The sequence below is a fragment of the Gadus chalcogrammus genome, chromosome 9 (genome assembly GCF_026213295.1).
Source record: "Gadus chalcogrammus isolate NIFS_2021 chromosome 9, NIFS_Gcha_1.0, whole genome shotgun sequence".
Taxonomy (NCBI): Eukaryota; Metazoa; Chordata; class Actinopteri; order Gadiformes; family Gadidae; genus Gadus; species Gadus chalcogrammus.
In genome coordinates this window covers 7,658,999-7,678,579 of record NC_079420.1, presented here as the reverse complement: position 1 = coordinate 7,678,579, position 19,581 = coordinate 7,658,999, and the positions used below count along the sequence as shown (strand labels likewise).

The window sequence follows — 19,581 nt, the reverse complement described above, 5'->3', positions numbered from 1 at the left end:
ATTAAGGGTCTAAACTAAGTGTGTTTATTCTTTTATATTGGCAGGTTAATTTGGAAAGCATTGGGGCTTTAAGTATGGCCCAACAGCTGGCAAACATGCAGGTGGAACTGAAGGAAAAGTATGTAAAGTGAATACAGATTGATTATTATTGGTTATGACTATGGTAGGATTTGTTTGGGATTTGTTGGAGTAACTAAAGTCCTTCATGTGTTAGGGAGCATGCTTTGGAGGTCCAAGAAATACTGAGAGAGGCAGAGCAGTCGGAGGCCGAAAGTACGATTTCTGCATTGAAACTGAAGGTAGAGTTTCAGTTCTCAGTCATGTTAAGAAAAATATGCTTAAAAACAAAAATAACAATTGTTGGTAATGTGTATTTAATTTCATACTTTATGTTTCTGATGAGCTTACAGCTTGTGAAGTTGAACGCTGTTCAGGGGTTACAAACACACCAAGTTCACTCGGTAAATAGAATGCTGCTAACAGAAATGCTGTTAAAATGTTTTCTTTGAATAAGTCCAACATATTTGCCTTGCATAGGATACCGATGATAGAACATCTTCAGAGAGACAGAACACGAAACCGATCAGTCAAGTGGACCACGACAGGCAGCGCAGAATGGTCACGGAGCAGGTGAGAACAACAGATAAAAAATTCACCCTTTCATTGTTTGGTACACACCGCCTTTAAGTTGAAAATCTGTCTTTGTCTCAAATGAAGTTAAAAAACCTCTTCAAAGAGAGGAAAGACTCGGGGAAGGCCTGTGACAGTCAACCTGCGGTTCAAACCCACGTGTGTCCACAACAAGAGTTGGCAACCAAGTCCCAAGCCATCAAGGTACAAAAGACACTTAGGAACCACTTTGGTGCAAATATTAGGTAATGCGTTTTCTATGCATAATTATGCAGTGTAAGTGCTTTAGGGCTGTAAATCTTGTTTCCATGTTTGACACACACTGCAGAGTCAACGACAACAGGAGCTACTGAGGTGTAGAAATGAGCTTTATGGCTCAGGCCTTGCGCCTGTATCTGAGGAGGATGAGGAAGATGAGGAGGAGGAGGAGGAGGAGAAGAAAGATACACAGCAAGAGCAATGATGAACCGGCCTAGTGCACTCCACAACCAGAGCAGCTGGGTCGAAATACTTTGAATAAAGTTGATTGGAGGATGGCTGAATTCATGATCATGATGTCACATTTCCTGTCAAACTTCTTCACGACCATTCATTATGTCTCTCTCTCTCTCTTTCTCTTTCCGACACCACATCCCTTAGTGATAAGTTAGTGCATCTGTAGGCTGTAACTGTGACTGTAACCAACACACACACACACACACACACACACACACACACACACACACACACACACACACACACACACACACACACACACACACACACACACACACACACACACACACACACACACACGATGAGTAGATTATGAGTGCATTTCAGACAGAAACTCACATGTGCCGACACAGAGAGTGTTAATCCCTGCTGCTTTTCAGAAGCATCACTGCTGCACATGGATGCTTACTGTAGTGTAACTGTAATCTCACACATTTCACTCTTCACTGGGTTAATAGCTGGATTTAGAGCCCAGGCGGGATCAGGTCAAATGGCTTCGATGTGTTGCTTTCCTCTTTTATGTGCTAGCTAGATTGACCGTAGCTGTTAGCTGATAGTCAACGAAATTGGGGAATTACAATGACAAACTATGATGACAAATAAATATGCTTTTATACAATTGGTTGCATCGACATTAGGGTTTTATTATGATTTTGTTCTGTGTGACATAACCAAGTGGGTGAACGTTTGTGCAAGTATGATGTTCATAAAAACGTAATAAAAAAACGTAATCATAATATCGTATCCCTTTTGTAACACACTTATCACAGCATTCAGAATGGAACACGGGGACCGGGTCGCAAACCGGTCCCCATGTGTTCCATAGTACAAGTCATGACAGTACTGAGACTTGTTACACAACGCATGCATGCACCTAACAGGTTAACACACGAGTGAGTGCACCTTGACCCTTGTATGTCCCAGTGAGGTACCCCTCCTCTGCCGCCAGAGTGTGGCCCCCACCTAAGAAGAGATGCACCGAAGACTGGCTGTACGAAAAATATCTGAATCGAATGTCTGAATCGACGTCTACAGAGATTCTGGCTGCAAGGTGTGCCACTGAGCACGCTCCACCTGTCCCTGATTGCACATCTCCCTCCAGTGTGCGCGTCCCGCCTCCGGTGCCTCTGAGCCAATCAGGACTCGACCGAGCACCGTGCTCTGGTTCTGCCCGTGTAGGAAACAATGAGATTAAGAAATGTTTATGGTTGAAAGTTGCGTGTGTGTGTGTGTGTGTGTGTGTGTGTGTGTGTGTGTGTGTGTGTGTGTGTGTGTGTGTGTGTGTGTGTGTGTGTGTGTGTGTGTGTGTGTGTGTGTGTGTACATTTGAATGCATTGCATTGTAATCTCAATGTGGGGATACTTGCCTGCATAACGATGAGCTCCAGGTTTATATGCATGAGACTGAGTTCTCCTGGAGGGAGGTCAAAGAGGAAAGGGGTGTTCCAACCTGAAGTCTGTTTGGTGGAGATCAACGTGCCTTCATGGTGCAAGTTCATCACCATCTGGTAGCCTACAGCAATACACACAGGCGCAAACTGTTGCATGATTGACGACAGAGTATTTTATTCAACCTAGCACATTCTCTAATTGTCCTGCGATCATTTCAATTTCAATAGTTGACATTTTCTTTCCCCAATTCCCACAACGATATATTACTGAAAACCCCGTCAGAGATTAATAAAGTACCATCTGCTCTTATCTTATAAACCTTTTACTAGTTATGATTAATTATGTGATATTATTGACCTTCCAGTCATTGTTAATGGAAGATAAACAGTTTGTATATGGCATGTGTGTCTGCCGGGACAGGCTAATGTCATGTCAGAGCTCTGCTTGATGAGTTGAATCAGAGATGTGTTCTTTACAGAGCCCAGGGACATTGTCTGGAGGATTGTAAATAGTGAGAGAGGGATTACTGGACCATGTCATTAAAAAAGGGGGATGATCCTCATCCTGTCTGATGCTGTAGGACAACATTTAATCTCCAAACATTAAAAGCAAACATAGGGACTTACTTTACCTCTGCGCTTAAAAAGAAAAATCGAGTGCAACTCCCGCTGCTTACATAATACATCTATTGTAAAGCAGTAGTGCACGCCTGCATGCCCTTTGAACCACTCTGTTAAATCCGAGTCCGCTGCCTTCCGTTTTGACACATCCACTGTTGACGTCACGCCATTCCCTTACCTGGAGCAGCAGGCCAGTGGGAGAGGCTGTCTAGCTGGGCTACTTTAAGGACCATGGCTTTGACGCGATGGGCAAGGGTCTGATACTGAAGCAGAATGAAGAGTTGAGCTAAGATCTGCGGCGAGCAACTAAGCCCCGGCTTGCTCAACGGCGGCGCTTCCACGGAGTTCACACTCTGGGGTGAAAGGACACAAGGTCACGGGATACAGATAGAGAGAGAACATAATCAGGGCAGTACATATGGGCTGGTGCTTTGAACGACGCATGGAGTACTACATCATGAGTACCACATCCTGTTAGAGCATACAGCATTTTATATGTTGTTCTTCTGGAAACAAATCATTTGAGTCCACAAAGAAGACATTTGTTTAGGTTTGCAATGGTAGATCCCACTGCATATCTATGTCAGAAACACATCTTCCTTGTGCGTGTACATTCAGCAGGCCATTACCATTTTCCGTGCACACTTGGTGCCACTGAGTTCTTTAGTGAAGTGGATCGGACGATCCGCTGTCCAGTCTTTGTCTGCACACTGGACCTCCAGCTCCCCCAGAAGGGAGCCCTCGGGCCAGGGGGGGCGATGCTGCGTGTGCAGAGACAGTCTGAGCGTGCCGCGTCGGAGCTCCTCCACAGAGCTCACAGTCAGCACCAGTACCAGACTCTGGGGCTGGGAGTCCAGGCCGCCATTATGCCCAGAGGCCTTCCCAGTCCCGGGGCACAGGCTGCCCTCGGCCCACACGTCCTCCAGGCGGTAGCTGGTTCCCGTAAGGCTGTGGATGGTGACGGTCAGCGCGCGCTGCTCCGGGGAGAAGGCCACGGTGAAGTGGATCCAGGGGCTGGCGCCGGCGCCGGCGGCAGGCGCGGCGGCGCGTCCGGAGCCGTAGTACAGCGGCGCCAGGGGGATGGGCTCCTCCGCCGTGGGAGGGGAGGCCCCCCCGGGGCCGGTGAGCCACAGGCGCTCGCTGTACGAGACCTGGTCCCCCGTCACCGTGCAGCGGCGCTCCAGGATCCGACGCGTCTTGGACCACAGCCCCAGCCTGGGGAAGGAAGGCAGGGAGGCGCGGCCGCGCTCGGTGGGCCGGGCCGAGGGACACAGCGGCGTGCCGCAGGGCGACGCGGTCAGGGAGGCGAACACGTCCTCCGAAGGGGTGGAGCAGCAGGAGGTGGAGGGGTATTCCAGAATGTCGCCGTCCAGCTCGTCGTACGGCGGCCCCGCGGCGGCGGCGGCTGAGGGAGCCGGCGGGGGCGGGTCCTGGGGCCGAGCGACGGGCTCCTCGGGGGCCGGGGCGACCGTCGTCCCGCACTCTTTGGGGTCGGACGACGGGGTCCGGGTGCTCCGCCAGCAGAGGGCACAGCCCAGCATCAGACACAGGCAGAAGACTATCAGGCCCGACAAGAGGAGGATCTGGAGCTGGACTGGGGAGGGAGATCCAAAAAAGGGAAAAATAAGTATCTTAAGGAATTCTTACACAGTGTCTTAACGAGTTCCTGTATCAGAAGCGCAAATATCTTTGTGCAGCTAATGGGAATAATGGAGGACCCTCCCAGCCCTGACGTACAATGTGCTACCTTGAAATTACAAACATACTCACAGACGTTCCCCCGTGAGGAAGACCGGGGACCCCTACCTTCTAATTGTTTGGTGAACAGGACCTGCACCAGGAGCCAGAAGAAGAGGATGACCATGATGCCTTCGATCATGCCCTTGCAGCAGAACATCAGCACGGACTGCCACAGCGGCTCGCCGGGGTGATCCTCATCATGGTACGGCATGGTGTCGACGGAGGGAGGATATCCTGAGAGACACAGGGACCCAGCGGATCTGCTCACGCCGTGTCCATCTCCCACTCAAGAGAGGATTACTATTCTCTCCGTTGATGAAAAACGATGCATTCTGGTTATGGAAACGCCTCCCGGTCTCAGGAACAGCTGGGGGTCTGGGTGGGTGGGTCCGAGATGTTGCTTCAAAGTGGCTTCAAAGTCTTGCAGTCACACAAGCCAAACACCTGCTCTGGCGGCCGCCACGCTCACTGGATGGCTGGACATCACAGAGTGGTCAGTTGGCGGGTGCAAGAACACAAATATATAGTAAACAACGCATCTCACATTCTAAGAAGTTACATCTACGTCTCAAAAAAATGATGAATCATTCAATTTTCATGGATGGAAGAGTGTCTTGTAGTCCAAGCTGTCCTGTTGCATCAGGACATCAGTCTTCTACGCCAGTGGGACCAAGCGAGCTCTGGCTATGGGGCGAAGCGCGCGCGGGGGGGGAGGGGGGCGTGGCAGGGGCGGTCCACTCTGTAATATCTCATCGTTGTGACGGCAGTGTATCTGCGGCGGTAATCCAGGAAGCCTATATTCCTCCCTGCCGGAGGAACGTCCACCCTTGCAGTAAACCAGAACGAGCCCATCCCCCATCACAAGCTGTTGCTTCCGTTAATGTATCCAGTCCTGAGTTAGATGCATGGCACACCACCACGCAGTGACAGGATTTGACTTCTAACTCTTCCCTCACATGCGTGCACACATACTTGTGTGGTTGCCCTTGTTAGTCTCTGAAATATCCAACCTTTTGAAAAGGAATACATATTTCCAGGTCATGCACACATGCGTACATGACCTGAACCATAATAATTATCTTACAATAAAGTAAAGAAAATTGTGTGAGGTTGTGTTCAGTCTTGATTATATTCGTTAAAACTAAATATATAAAATGTACTCACAGGATCTACTGCTACCACCAACCTGCCATGCACTTAAAGTGTGTGTGCATGCGTGTGTGTATGTGTTGAATTTGGCCATGTTCATGCAGAAACTACATTAGTCAAAGACAAAAACAGCCAGGCTTTCACAGTTAAGACATTTTATTGCATTGAGAGATTCATGTCCTTTTGATTGTCCAAATATACATAACACCAACTCACTGCACTTATGTATTACTCTGAAGGAATGAGGTAGTGCGTTTCAGCGCTCACTTGACAAAACCTAAAATATTCTGAAGGTCAAAATGTGAGGTCAATAAACATATATTCTCTTGAGTACAGTAAAAAACGAACACACCAGTAGAGACTCAAAACGACACTGATGAAAGAACCTGGCTTACCAATTAATTCCTGAGAAAGCGACTTTCCACCAAAGTCTTGTTGATTTAAATTCTCCATCACTGCCATCGTCATACAATTGATTCCAAAAAGCATGCATATTAAACCGTAACTTCTAGACACAAAACGGATGATTGATTATGGGCCCACCCAAAACTGGTATTAATGGTAAACGCATTTCCCTGATGAAAGATAACCCTTCATATCAAATCCTGTAGGCTTTCTCGGTAGTGGGACTCCTGCCTGAATCCACTGCCGAGTTAAGAATAAGGTCACACAAAGAGAGGCACAACATGAAGCTGGGGCTTTTTTTTGGTTATGGTTTAGCTGCACTTTGTCACTCATGTTCTGTTTTCTTGTGGTTATATCCGAAAGGTGGTCACGAGTATTCAGGCAGCCACTGACAGACATTTAATACATATACAGATATGCAGAGTGGGAGTTAGTAATTGTCATGGGTGTCCCCGGTATGCAGCATTTAATACTGTATTAAAAGCAAACATTTCCAAGGAGGATACTAGCTTTGAAAATAGTATATAATAATAGACAGAAGAGGTAACGTGTTGTCTGAATTTACATTTTTTAAATAACCTGGAAACCCTTTTAATAGGACCACATGAACAGAAACAAAACTGTGTGTGGAATTCACTAAGATTGCCATACAGCGGGTGATTAGAAAGGAACGTGTGTGTGTGTGTGTGTGTGTGTGTGTGTGTGTGTGTGTGTGTGTGTGTGTGTGTGTGTGTGTGTGTGTGTGTGTGTGTGTGTGTGTGTGTGTGTGTGTGTGTGTGTGTGTGTGTGTGTGTGTGTGTGTGTGTGTGTGTGTGTGTGTGTCAAGATCAGTTACAGGTGTGTTCATTGGACAGAAGTCCGAGAGGCCCCGCTTCACTTGGAGGAAGAGGAGGAGGAAGAGGAGGGGCTGTGTGAGGAGAGCGCGCTGAAGCCGCTGGTCCCTGCTGGGGTGACGTTCTGCGAGACCACAGGCGCGCCCCCCGCCTTCTGGGCATAGAGCATTCCTGCAGCGGGACACAAAGAAACACCGTCTCAAACTGACCACTGGGGGGGAGTCAAGAGCTGATTTGTATGGCCTGTAGATCAAGCTAGATCAATCCATCTAGAAAGGGCCAGAACAGTGTAATCCCATGACTCACCAGAGTACACGATGCCGTTCACCTCCACAGACACATTGATGCCCGCCGCCCCGTTGGTGCCGATACTCAAAGACAGGTCTGGTTTGCTCTCTGGGATGGGAACATAGAGCGTGAAAATTAGTCATAAAGGAAACACGAGTCATATGAACCATGAATGACGTTCCGCTACACTGGAATGACCCCCCCCCCCGGTTTAGTGGAATGACTAGATGGCCGCAGCTCACCCGGGGTGACGCTGGGCTTGAGGTGGTTCATGGAGCTGAAGTGGGAGGCCATGGCCAGCAGGTTCTGCTGGAAGGCCTGCTGCATGAGGCGCTGGTGTTCCTCCGCCATGCGGGCCATGGTCTTGTCGGGGCCCTCGCCCGCCTTCTCCCGGAGGTGCTCCAGGGCGGCGGCCTGGGCCAGCTGCTGCTGCCCCAGAGCCAGCACCATGGGCCGCCCGTTGGAACGGGTCGGCGTGGAGGACTCCACTGGTGAGGGAGAAAGAGAGTTTAAAGGAAGTGTTCAAAAAATACATTCGGGTTTTAGGATGTTGTTCCTCTGGCGCCTGCGTAACATTGTTATTTTCACTTATTCACTGTGGTGTCGTGTTTGTTTAATTGTACAATGTTTGACGTTACTTTTTCCACACAAAGTCAACAGTACAGGTTGACAAGTACAGCGTAGGAAGAAAACCAATCCATTTTAGAAGAAGGCTGCATCATACGATTGGGGAAGAGACACACACACACACACACCTGAGTTCATCTTGAAGGAGGCGTTGGGGGAGGAGCCTATGCCGTTGTGGCCCATGGCGGCGTGGACGCTGAGGGGGGCGGAGCGGGGCGCGGCGGTGGGCGACGGCGAGTAGTGGTACTGGCTGTTGGTGTAGCTAGAGCGCTTTCCCTCGCGGCGGTTGCCGTCGATGGCCGCCTGGAGCTCGCCTGGAGAGCTGAGCCTCTTCCTCTCGCACTCGAAGGCGTACAGATACTTCATGTACCTGCGGGGGGTTAGACAGCTGTATTTCAGATGTGCCGTCTGTGCCAATCAGTTAAACAACGGGGGATTTGAATGAAGGTGCTGTAGATAGCACTACATAGGATTAGCATTTCATTGTTAGCTGTTACAAATTTGGGAGTGAAATGCCCTCCGATGACATCTGTTCTGATTGACTGTGTGCCTGCTGCTCATGTCTGAGCATCTCTTCCCTGATTGGTTCGGGAATCCATCGTGCATGTCAAACACAGCTGTGTGAAACAATGGCGAAGGACGATAAGGAGGGAGGGAACGTCGTTTCGTTTCCATTATCCAAATCTTGCCTTCTGCCGCTACTTTATGCTCTCTTTGAAACTGTTCAAATCTTATCTACACCACCTTTATAAATAAACTAGCCATGAAAAAGAACCATCAGAACAATGAAAGTACAAATGGAGGCGACGTCAACGTACTGCGTGCGGAGTGTGAAGGCGGCGCTGGTGATGGAGGTGGGCAGGTTGAGTCCCCTGGTGATCTCCCTCCAGATCTTCTTGTTGATCACCTCCACCAGGCCCCCCTTCTCCGTCACCAGCTTGTACAGGCGGTACAGGTCCAGCACCTGCTTGGCCATGATGGGGATGCGGTTCACGGGAGTGCCTGTGTGTTGAAACGACGACAACGTAAAACACCACCATTAAGACCACCAGGGTTTGTTAGAACCATGGCGAGCGGCAACCTTGGACGCAACCTGGCCTCAGAAAACTCTTGAGTATGCCAGGATTGGTGTTTTGGCGTTTCTACAGTTCAATTGGTACAAATTCGGGTTGAGCTCGGGTTTTCTGAGGCCAGTTTGGTCCCACCAAAGACTCTCTGAAATTGTCTTTTGGGTCCCGAGATGAAGGTGAGATGAACCGCTGACCTCGACACTAGAAGAAATTAGTGGCTTATGCAAGGAACACAAGAGGGTTTCAGTACTGAGTGTCAATGTATTATTTCACCTCTTTGCTTGCAGTAACGATCAGGGTTAAACCATTGTATATAAACCGGTTGGAAATAACCTTTAACCCCCTAACCTCCCCCTCAAATCTAGACTAGAGTTGAGTTTGCTTTGGGTGTGGGGAGGAAGGCTTGTGGTAGGAAAGGTAGGGGCAGGGTTGTGCGGGCGTGCCTGAATAAGTACGAGCACGTGTAGTCTTATGTGTGGTTTAAAAAAAGGTCCGTTTGGAAGGATTAGCCTATATAGTTGTTGCGGCGGCCATGTTCCGTTAACGCATTACCATCTTGCACAACTCACCGCGTTTCTGCATAAAGATGAACAGATCGTCCAGAAACTCCTTCCGGTTCGGATCGCCGTCTATCTCGTAAAGCTGGAAGGTCAAAAGAGTTTGTTTCAAGCGTCGTGCCGTCAGCCATTATCATTTCAACAATTAACCATTAACCGTTTTTTCCCAGTTAAACCCTGTTCAACTGTAAAACCAACTGACCTTTGCAAAGTCCCTGGACGGCTCTCCCCTCGCCTTCCCTCCTTCGTTCTCCTCGCTGCGGTCAGCAGCACTGGCTCTCTGCCATCAGAAAAGAAGCAAACATTATTTAGCTAGTTTGCAGGTTGCGATAGCCTCGTCTGATCCACTTCCTCAGTCCAGGAAGGGCCTGTATGATCTTCATCGAACCCTCGCAAAATGGACCCTTACTTTACATTATTCCTTAATATAACATAACATATCATCATTATATAACATCGCATTTTGCCAGAGGACACTGACCCTCATGCCCCTAGTCAGATGAGCGGAAATGAGCCATAACCTTGTTTATTCCCCTCAAGGAGTTAAACATATAACACTATATAAAAGCAACCTTCCAGACATTTTAAAAAAAGACACAGAAAGGCTGTGCTCCCCGACTGACCATCAGGCTTCTATATTCATGGTTTTAGGCCTGCTGCCACCATGATATGGGATCGGATGTCGGCGAACACCAGGCGATCACCAGTGAATAACATAACAGGGATTAATAAAAGGGCACGGCCCTCATTAAACAGTTAATGTGACACGTTGTGCTTCTGTCACCTCCCCCCCATTGCATTCTGGGTGACAGTTAGAGGTTAAAGAATGCGAGTGGAGAACAGTGGGAGGCTGCTGTGTGCAACAGTGTGGAAAAGCCTGCAGAGAGCCATTGTCTGCTAACTAGCACTAAGTGTCACATAGCGACAGTATGACGTGAAACGAAAAGACCACACAAAATATATCGTGAACGGGGTTTTCTCAATGTTCACTTCTTAATATGTAACAGTCAATAAAACTAAAGAAATGTCAAGAAAACTACAAATCGACTACAGATATGCATGGTTGGATACCATCGTCTAGAATTACAGTTGGTCTGTTTTACATCAATGTGTGCTGCGTTACGGTTATTGCCACTAAATTAAAGAAACTCTCATCAATATTTAATTGTAATTTCTTCTTCTTTTTTTTTGCAATATTTAATTGCATGTATTCAAATGGTAAATCATATAAGAGTACAAGTTCAGGAAAACACTATTAAAACATTTCATTTTCCTATATCCTAAACTGAAACAAAAGAACTTTAACACATCTGCTCTGAGATCTGGAGCTGCAACCAAGAACACCAGCGCACCAACCCCCGAGGAGCCATCTTGGCGTTAGGGGTTGTTGACACATCTAATGGCTTCGGCCCGGCCGTTCTAATGAAAGAGTCTCCAGCTCCCCAGCACGCCCCATTGATGGCAAAGATAGATAAACATCTCGGGCTTTTGGCCATCAAGTGTAAATAAATCCCTTCCCCCCCCTCTTCCCAGCTTTTATTGATGACCAAGTGAGACCTACTGTGGATCCATCAACAAAGACCTTTCAGTTAATGGCTCCGAGAGCTTTCACACATACAGCCATGGGAGTCCAGATACCATTCAACGTTTACGGTGGAGAACATTTCCATTCATTCAGCTTTTTATCCCCCCCCCCCCACCAATCCACTCCCTCCCCTTCTTTTTGTCTTTCTCTAAATTGTAGGGGGACATTTTCTGTTGTACTTTTTATTGTTGGCTTGAAAACCTGCGGATATGGCCCAAGATATTCTGAAAATGTTAGACAACAAACTCTAGAATGTTTCATAATGCAGCCCTTATGGGCTTCGTTATACTCATTCCACTGTCCGGGCAGCGTGCCAATAAAAACACAAATCCCCCATCTCTGTAACCGCCCCCGCCCCCGCCCCCTCAAAATCACTAACCACAGGGGGTGGGAGGGTTAATTTTTTATCCAAATCGAATTAAAGGGCCTCTACTTTGTTTCTCTGGAAGAAATCACTTATCCGGCCCCTTGCTGTGTGAGGGGTTAGTAAGGAGATAGGGCTTTTTATCCACCATTGTATCCCATTTAATGGTGGTGGTCAACCACACCTTAAACAATGCTTATTCAACAGCCTGGGAGCCGAACAAAGGCTTTCAACAGGAGGTTGGCTAAATAACAGTCCAATTAGCACAACTAGGCCTCACATTTCCCCATTATAAAAGAGCGCCCTCTGAAACCAGATGTATTTTCAACCGCTAAAAACAAAGTTGCATCTACCTGAAACATGACTTACTTCTGTCAAAATGGATCCCTATTTAATCAATAATACAAAAGAAATAGATAATTTAGAGAAGTTCTAAACAAGAAAACAAAAAGACTATAAATTCCTAAATTATTCCTTACAATTCTAGAGTAGCAGCCTCAGTGGTGGTGGTCTACCTGAGCCTTAAGTTAGGCCTAAAATAAGCCTTAAATAATGTATGACACATTTCTTGAGCCATACCACCCATTTGTTCCTACACTGCTACATAATCAGTAAGCATCCAGGGTTGAATGTGCTCCAGAAGCCAATGTAACCTGAGAATAGTTTAATCTTGTTTAACCCTCCAACCCATCTCGTATCTCTTCAGAGTCCCCCATCAAAAAGCCTTTCATTACTGTAAACGAGTATCCAGGCTGCATCCCAGATATTTATTTTTAAAATGTAAAAAGCCACATCATTGATTTATCTCCCAATCTAAAAATAGACTGCACAACTAGTCATGGCGCTGCGCTACTTAAATGAATTATTTTGAAGAAACGCAATTCATCTTTAGCGCGTGCCGGCCCCGGAGGAAACGAGCCACTATTCTCATTCCCTGCCTTCAATAACAATGGAATAGTCCCTATTGATTACATGCAGCTGAGTCAAGCTGCCATTAAGTGTTGCCAAGCGACAGCTAATTTATGCAATGGTATCCTTATGGGCCGACACGGTTACAGCAGGGGATGTAGTAAGCCTGGGAAAAATGCCTCATGCAACAACAATAAACGAGGAACTCGTTTATGAATGTATTTTGACAAAGTGGTTGAATTGCTAAAACCTGCTGGGTGATTTGAGTGATCAAAATAGGTGACCTTACAGCTTAAGATAAAAAATAACTATGCTGCGTACGGTAAATAACTTCATACTCGGATGGGCTGTGCAGCTGTGACATGTTGTCTGTCTGTCCGAAGGCCCCTGCTAATCGTTATTGTATTGATGAGGGGCCTCATCAGTGGTGCCTCATCGCCTACAACCAATCACAGAGCCAACCATGAGAAAGAAAAACACATTTAGACGGAGTTGGGGGGAAAAAACAAGCCGCATGTTCATAACCTTTTGATCCCGGTCGAGTTTAGACTCTGCTGAGGAACAATGCCAAAGAAAGTCCAACAATACGTTTCATTTGGAGTTAAGAACGACTAAAACCATTTTGTGTTAGCTATTCTGGCCATTCTACATCAAATACTTAGCTTCTTTCACACTCTTTTCTCTGCCCTTATAGTTTGACTTTCCCATTCTATACTACGCCTTAAAAACTCTCAGCAGCAGCCAGCTTTGGACCAGAGCCAAGTCTAATTAGCTTAGTCAGCTCCAAAAAAAAAAATCCCTTTAGAAAATCCATGAGTGGGGACACGAGGTTGGATGCAGCAGAAACCATTATCCCAGCCCGGCTATTTAAATAAACACCATTGCGATGGGCACTCTGCCAGAAAGAACTCTGCGCTTACGTCGGCGCCATGCAAAAATGGCCCAAACACACAGCAGGTGCAAGTTCAACAGTGATGAAAGCAGACACACAAAACATGCACTAACACCAAACACACACACATAAACAACGCCTACACTTGCGTATTGAAAGTAAGAGATTCATTTTGAAGCCTGTGCTTTACCGTGATTATGCAAATAACCGCCTTACCCACCCTGCAAGACCATATTCAAAAGTAGTGATTCTCAACTGGTGGGTCTCGGCCAATCGCGAGGGCATTATTAAGTGGGTCACAGAGCATATGCAAACCCTAATCTTTTGAAAGAAGCCCATGAATTAACTAATGATTCCCCGTTAAGTCACGTATCAATGGCTTATTTCCTTAAGTTTAGCCCCTTTTGCTGCAGATTTTTGCTCGCTCCATGTTTTTATCAAAAGGGTATGTACGGTGGCTTGCTACCATATTGGCAGAACCTTTTCTTGTTTCATTTTGGGTCATGACTTGATGACTATTGACGCATTAGGGTCCTGAGGCTAGAGCCACGTTCTATAGGGGGGATGGGGGGGGGGGGGTACAGACCTAAAGAGGGTTAGGGCCATAAAAGCCAGGCAGCAGTGCCACTCAGATACTGGGGAGGAGCTTACGTGTTTGGATGATTCATCAAAGCTCCAGTCGGCGAAGCCATCTGGTGACGTGAAGCCCTGTCGCTCGGCCGAGCTCGCCAGCTCCTTCTCCTCTGGCTCCTCCTTCACGGCCAGCGGCGGCGGGGAGGCCGGCCTCTTGGCGGCGGCGGCGGCCAGCGACGACGCCGAGTAGGCGGCGAGGGACAGGGCCGAGTAGTAGGCGGCGGAGTCCTGGTGGAGACGCGGCTTCTTCATCTGCATCCCCGGCACGCCCTCCCCGTCGTCGTCCTCTTCGTCATCGTCGTCGTCCTCTTCGTCCATCTCGTCGGTGCCCTCGCTCTCGTCCAGTTTGCGCTCCTCGTCCCCGCCGTCGTCATAGTAGCTCTCGCCCAGGTCCCCCTTCCGCAGCCCCGGGTCCACGCCGTACGTTTGGTGCCCGCCACCGACCCGGTGGGCTTTGACGTCTGCGGCCCCTCGGCCGAAGTAGGAGGAGTCTGGGATGGAACCGAAGGCCCGGGCCTCGGCGGAGTGTTTGGCGAAGAGGAGCTGGGCTTGCTGGAGTTGCTTGTCTGGGTGGTCCAACTTGGCCTCCAGCTGCCTCTGGAGATGTTCCATCACTGCCTCCAGCTTCACCCCGGCTGGGTTCCCCTGGTGGATCGCTGCTCCTGCAGAACTACCCTCCTGATCAGTGGGGGGAAGAACATTTTAATTGGAATACAAAATGTTACATAAATAATCCGTTTCAATAAATTCTCAACATTTCCATTAAGCCAAAGGGCAAGATTTAAAGAAATGGGCCTTGTTTTTTCTTTTTCCCCCTCAACCACCAATAGGCTGCTTAGAAATGGCTTTAAAAAGTCACATGGTTAAACCAGGTCTACTCGAGTACATTGTTTACAACGTGTTCGCTAGAAACTGGGTTACAGATATAAAAACAACTAAATTAAGTAAGCCCAACCAGAACACGTATTACAACATTAGGAATAATAAAACGAAGAACCTTCGTTAATTGAATTGGCAACAGACCGAATCCGCAACAACACGTATAGAAAAGCCATTTCCGCGGACAGTAGAGCCTATAGGTCGCCATACATTTTTTAAAGTTCGTCCATTTACGCACGACGCGGCTTCGATAATTGATCAATGTTAAAACAAAATATTTACAAAGGACCAAATGTATCAGTACCATTATATCTTCCTGATAACTTGTTCTTAGCTCGCTTTGTTTCTGTAACGAACTCGACTAGACTTCTCTCTCGCTGGTTAGTCGAAACTCACCATTTGCGCTTTGGAGTAATCCATCATGACCGGAGGGCCTTCTCTTAGTTGTCGCTTCTTTCCTCAAGTCAAATAACAAGCCACGGTTGATATCAAGAACAATACATATCCCACCGATTCTATGTGTTGTGAAGCGCACAGCCACGTATAGGGTGGGGGGGGAAACCGGTGAAATTGAGCCAAAGGATAGTAAGCGCTGAGTCTACCTCTCTCGCTCGTCACCGCCCGTGGAAACACTCACATCTTTGATTGTCTGTGTGATTGTCTACACCCCCAATTTGAATGAATGAAAGGCCCGCCCCAAGCGCCTGGAGACCGCTTTCCTATGCATCTCTTTTCACGATACTGTATGTAGAGGAGAAACAACATGAGTTGACCACCTACATGTAGGCATGGATTGGTTTGATCTTTGTTAATGTGGAGTAGTGGGGAGACAGGAGACGCAGGACCATTAATGTTCTTCTAAAATTAGAAATGCCATTCCAATCGCAATTTCACGCTTGCATTTCACAAGTTGGATTTGCTGTCACTCTTCTACACTGGTTTTGAAAAGTCACCGCAATCTACGTGGGTGGTAGTGGCAACGCGATTTTAGAAGAAGTAGGCCTACAATTCGCTGTCCCACTAAATGTGGCTCTTTAAAAAGTCCAAATTTAGAGCTCTATTCAATTATATTTCTTAAACCGCAAAGAAAACGTTTAAATTTAGCATAATATATTTCAGAGAAAGTACGGTGTGCTCATTTAAACGAAAAATCCCTTATTTGATACTATGAAAATAATACCATGCCGAACTTAAATGAATGTAACTTTTAAAATACCACAAAAGGCCAAGTAATTGTTCGTTTTGAATAGACCAATGCAAGTCTCACATTTTAGATTCATTTCATTCAACATTTTTTAAATGTATTTCTAGACCCTACATAAATAAAATTACACAATAATGTAGTTAAGTTATTGCACACATCGGCCATTTACTAACATGGATATAAAGTAGCAGTATGATTATAGGATATAATTAAAAAAATTCATCCAAACATTTGCAACATTCAATAGCAAGCGTACAAAAATAAACTAAAAACACATTTTATTGAATCGAGTTTATTATGACGTCATTTTCCCTGAAATGCAGATTGAGGAAGCGTACAGTAAAATGATTTGCTTTTACATTCACAGGAAATGCTGCTCTCTAGTGGACAAACAGGAGTATGCCATTGTAGTCAATTACATAAGTTACCCAAACACATGTTTTTGACACAAAAATACCTTTCTATTAGTTCAATAGTCCTTTATTAGGTTCATCAATATATATTACAAGCATAAGAACTTAATGAAAGGCCAAATTAAATAGCACACAATTCCAAAAGGCGAAGATAAACACAAGATGTCCCAAACAGAGGTTTTGGTGGTATCCACTTTGTCAGAACTGAAATAAAGTAGAAGAAAGTGAGAGTTGGAACAAGGTTTGGGTGGGTGAAAGAGCCGAGAAGAAAAAAAAACAATAGACGATTTAACACATACCCGTTTATAATTTATCAATGCCAAGCTCTTCAGGTGTGGAAATTCCAAGCTCTGTTAAAGTTGGCTGCAGCTCTTGAAGGAGGTACGGGTAGATCGCTTTGTGGGGGCCAGACTTGTCCTGGGGGAAAATCAACATAGTTTGACTTTGATTCCACCAAAACAACCAATATTGACCCAATATCACAGAGATGAAGGGTCCATTTCCCCATTATCAATTACAAAATGTAACAAACTCCCCAAACCCTTAATTCCTTTACAGTACCTTAACAGCCTCCAAAATGTAAAAAACTCCCCAAACCCTTAATTCCTTTTCAGTACCTTAACAGCCTCCAAGATGCGAATGGCGCTGGCTAGGTCGTCCAGCCGGCGACAGGCCCTCAGAGCCGCGTCAAGGATCTTCGGTTCAGGAACAAGATCATACCCGATCAAGGTGTTCATCCCTGAGGAAGGACGAGGATAGAAAACTTTAGTTTGAGCACAACACAAACGACAAAATAACAGCATTTATTTACATTTTGATACAACCATCACTCCCGGTGTGCAGAAATGCTAAATGAAGAAGGATACATAAAGTGTTGGAGGTGTTGACCATAACAAAGTTGATTATGCCCCACTTTAACACTTCTATTGGCTATTCTTGTACTCACCACGGTCAAACAAGATCATACAAGATCTCACATTCAACAGAACCCTCGGCAGCTCGCCAGGCGTATCTGATAGCGCATCTTGCCTCTTGAGATAAGGAAGTAAAAACCATCCTACTCCTGTTTCGCTGTTTTGTGTTGTGCAGCAAAGGACAAACTCATTTCTGTTGTGAAATGGTTGGAGCAGAAAGCCAAAGCCAAGTCTTCGACCCCGATGCTTTTGTGTAAGACATTGACTATTTTCCATGCTAAATTTAATGAATAAAAGGAGTGGCGATGGGCTGAATTAACAGCTACGGTAACAACAAAGCCAATCCACCCTTTTACCTTATCATTGCCCCCTAGACAATCACCCCCACTAAAGCAGTGACAGAGCAGCATTTTGTTCTCAGTATCAAAGGCTAAATACTTTGTGTACACAGCCATTTTCCTGCACTTACCTTTCCTCAGTTCCCATGCATCGATGTCGGGCTTGTTAAAGTAGGTAACCCAGCGCGCATCGAACTCCTCATCCGTCTCCACCTTCCCATGGGAGTAACATCTGGCGGCCAAGGCACCTGCAGGGTGAAGTACAAACAGTTCAGTGAGGTCGGAAACACGGTGTCAATAGTCCACTCTTACAGAGCAAATCCAAGCAATGCACAGCCATAACGTATCTAAGGTCAAGCAAGGTAAAACGTTGCCTTCCAGCTGGATCTATGCCAACGTAATGGACGTGACCTGGCTACCCAGAAAGACTGGGGTATGAGCTACTCGGAAAGCCCGACAAGGTGTATTTAAGGACCATGATCGGTTAGTATGTAGGTCACCAGTTAACGACTAGTACCATGTATACTGACGCATTACGATCGGCTCAGTGGACGCTAGCGGTGTTGTTGTGGCTTAGCTAGAAGCTAGCAGGGCCCGAATGGGTCACGGCAAGGACACACACCTTATTCACCACAAATGTGACCGTTTCAACACCCCACCTCCAAAGACCACATACACAAATGACAACATAGACAATGTCGGGTAGTTCACGTACTGACAGTCTTTAACTTTCCCTTTTTGCGCAACATTCATTCAACGGAGCTAACGCTAGCTAGCTCACATGTTAGCCGATAAGTCATCGCAAGGAGCCGGTGTTAATCCACAAGTACAAGAGAATCATGGTAGATGAATGGACAATACCTTGGCACCCTGGCTGCGGCCGTGTTAAACTCCGGATCCCGGAGACTGAGAGACGGACGGCTGCTCTGAACATGATGTTTAAGGAGGACTGCGGCGTGCTCGGAGAGAATACACGACCCTGGTCGCTGCTCACGTACACCACAGGGATGTGGACAATGCGCATGCGTAAAACGTCAAGCGCCAAACATGGACCGAGAAATTATTGTATTGATTAATCAGGCCAATTATTTGTCCAGTTTTGTCAAGGATGAATGCAGTACATTTTTAGCTCGATATTACGGTCGGGGGGTTGTTGTCGGGTTTTTAAATCAATTTTCAGTTAATTTGTATAGTCGTCCGTCGTCATTCATTCCGAAGTAAAACATTGTATTTGTTATAAATTAAATAATATATTGGATATTTAGCTCATAACAAAGATAATGCTAATACGTACTTCTAAGGTGTACTTTTAAAAGTCAAAACAGGAGACTAAATACACGTTTTTTCCTCATTAATTTCCTGAAGAAATCAATAATAGACCTTGATCATATTTATAATTATAATTATGGTTATTTATATTTGTACTATTATTATTATTATATTATTATTATTATTATCTACAGTAAAATAGTTACAAAGTGAAAAATGTATCACTGTTGAGTTGGCCTATACTATAAACCAAATATAAACCAAATATAGTGGAACATTTTATATTTCAAAGTGAAACTGAAACCTAAAGAAAAGGCAAAACCAAAAACGAAAAGCTGTGATTCATTGCCCTAAAGTGCAGGCTCTGTACCTGTGA

General features: G+C 46.2%; 2 protein-coding genes across 2 annotated transcripts; both read right to left on the bottom strand.

Moving 5' to 3' along the window:
* Positions 1-6,170: 6,170 nt before the first annotated feature.
* LOC130389367 (AT-rich interactive domain-containing protein 3A-like) lies at positions 6,171-16,634 on the bottom strand. Its single transcript, XM_056599117.1, has 9 exons — positions 15,464-16,634; positions 14,207-14,866; positions 10,008-10,085; positions 9,818-9,890; positions 8,997-9,180; positions 8,307-8,548; positions 7,794-8,039; positions 7,570-7,659; positions 6,171-7,434 (listed from the first exon to the last, which is right to left on the bottom strand). Exons 1-9 carry the CDS (start codon positions 15,488-15,490, stop codon positions 7,304-7,306), a joined length of 1,731 nt encoding a protein of 576 aa, XP_056455092.1. The 5' UTR covers positions 15,491-16,634; the 3' UTR covers positions 6,171-7,303.
* A 95-nt stretch (positions 16,635-16,729) lies between these two features.
* On the bottom strand, positions 16,730-18,964 carry LOC130389368 (cytochrome c oxidase subunit 5A, mitochondrial-like). The gene is made up of 5 exons (XM_056599119.1): positions 18,798-18,964; positions 18,068-18,184; positions 17,302-17,423; positions 16,984-17,101; positions 16,730-16,888 (listed from the first exon to the last, which is right to left on the bottom strand). Exons 1-4 carry the CDS (start codon positions 18,958-18,960, stop codon positions 16,988-16,990), a joined length of 516 nt encoding a protein of 171 aa, XP_056455094.1. The 5' UTR covers positions 18,961-18,964; the 3' UTR covers positions 16,730-16,888; positions 16,984-16,987.
* Positions 18,965-19,581: the final 617 nt, after the last annotated feature.

What these genes read in the sequence shown, in the direction of transcription:
- LOC130389367 (XM_056599117.1), bottom strand. Translation starts at nt 15,490, where the DNA reads ATGATGGATTACTCCAAAGCGCAAATG. An exon ending in ATTACTCCAAAGCGCAAATG is followed by an intron (nt 14,867 to 15,463) that starts GTGAGTTTCGAC and finishes CCCACTGATCAG; the next exon opens with GAGGGTAGTTCTGCAGGAGC. An exon ending in CAAGCCCAGCGTCACCCCGG is followed by an intron (nt 7,660 to 7,793) that starts GTGAGCTGCGGC and finishes TTCCCATCCCAG; the next exon opens with AGAGCAAACCAGACCTGTCT.
- LOC130389368 (XM_056599119.1), bottom strand. Translation starts at nt 18,960, where the DNA reads ATGCGCATTGTCCACATCCCTGTGGTGTACGTGAGCAGCGACCAGGGT. An exon ending in TGCATGGGAACTGAGGAAAG is followed by an intron (nt 17,424 to 18,067) that starts GTAAGTGCAGGA and finishes GTCCTTCCTCAG; the next exon opens with GGATGAACACCTTGATCGGG. An exon ending in GCATCTTGGAGGCTGTTAAG is followed by an intron (nt 17,102 to 17,301) that starts GTACTGAAAAGG and finishes ATTTTCCCCCAG; the next exon opens with GACAAGTCTGGCCCCCACAA.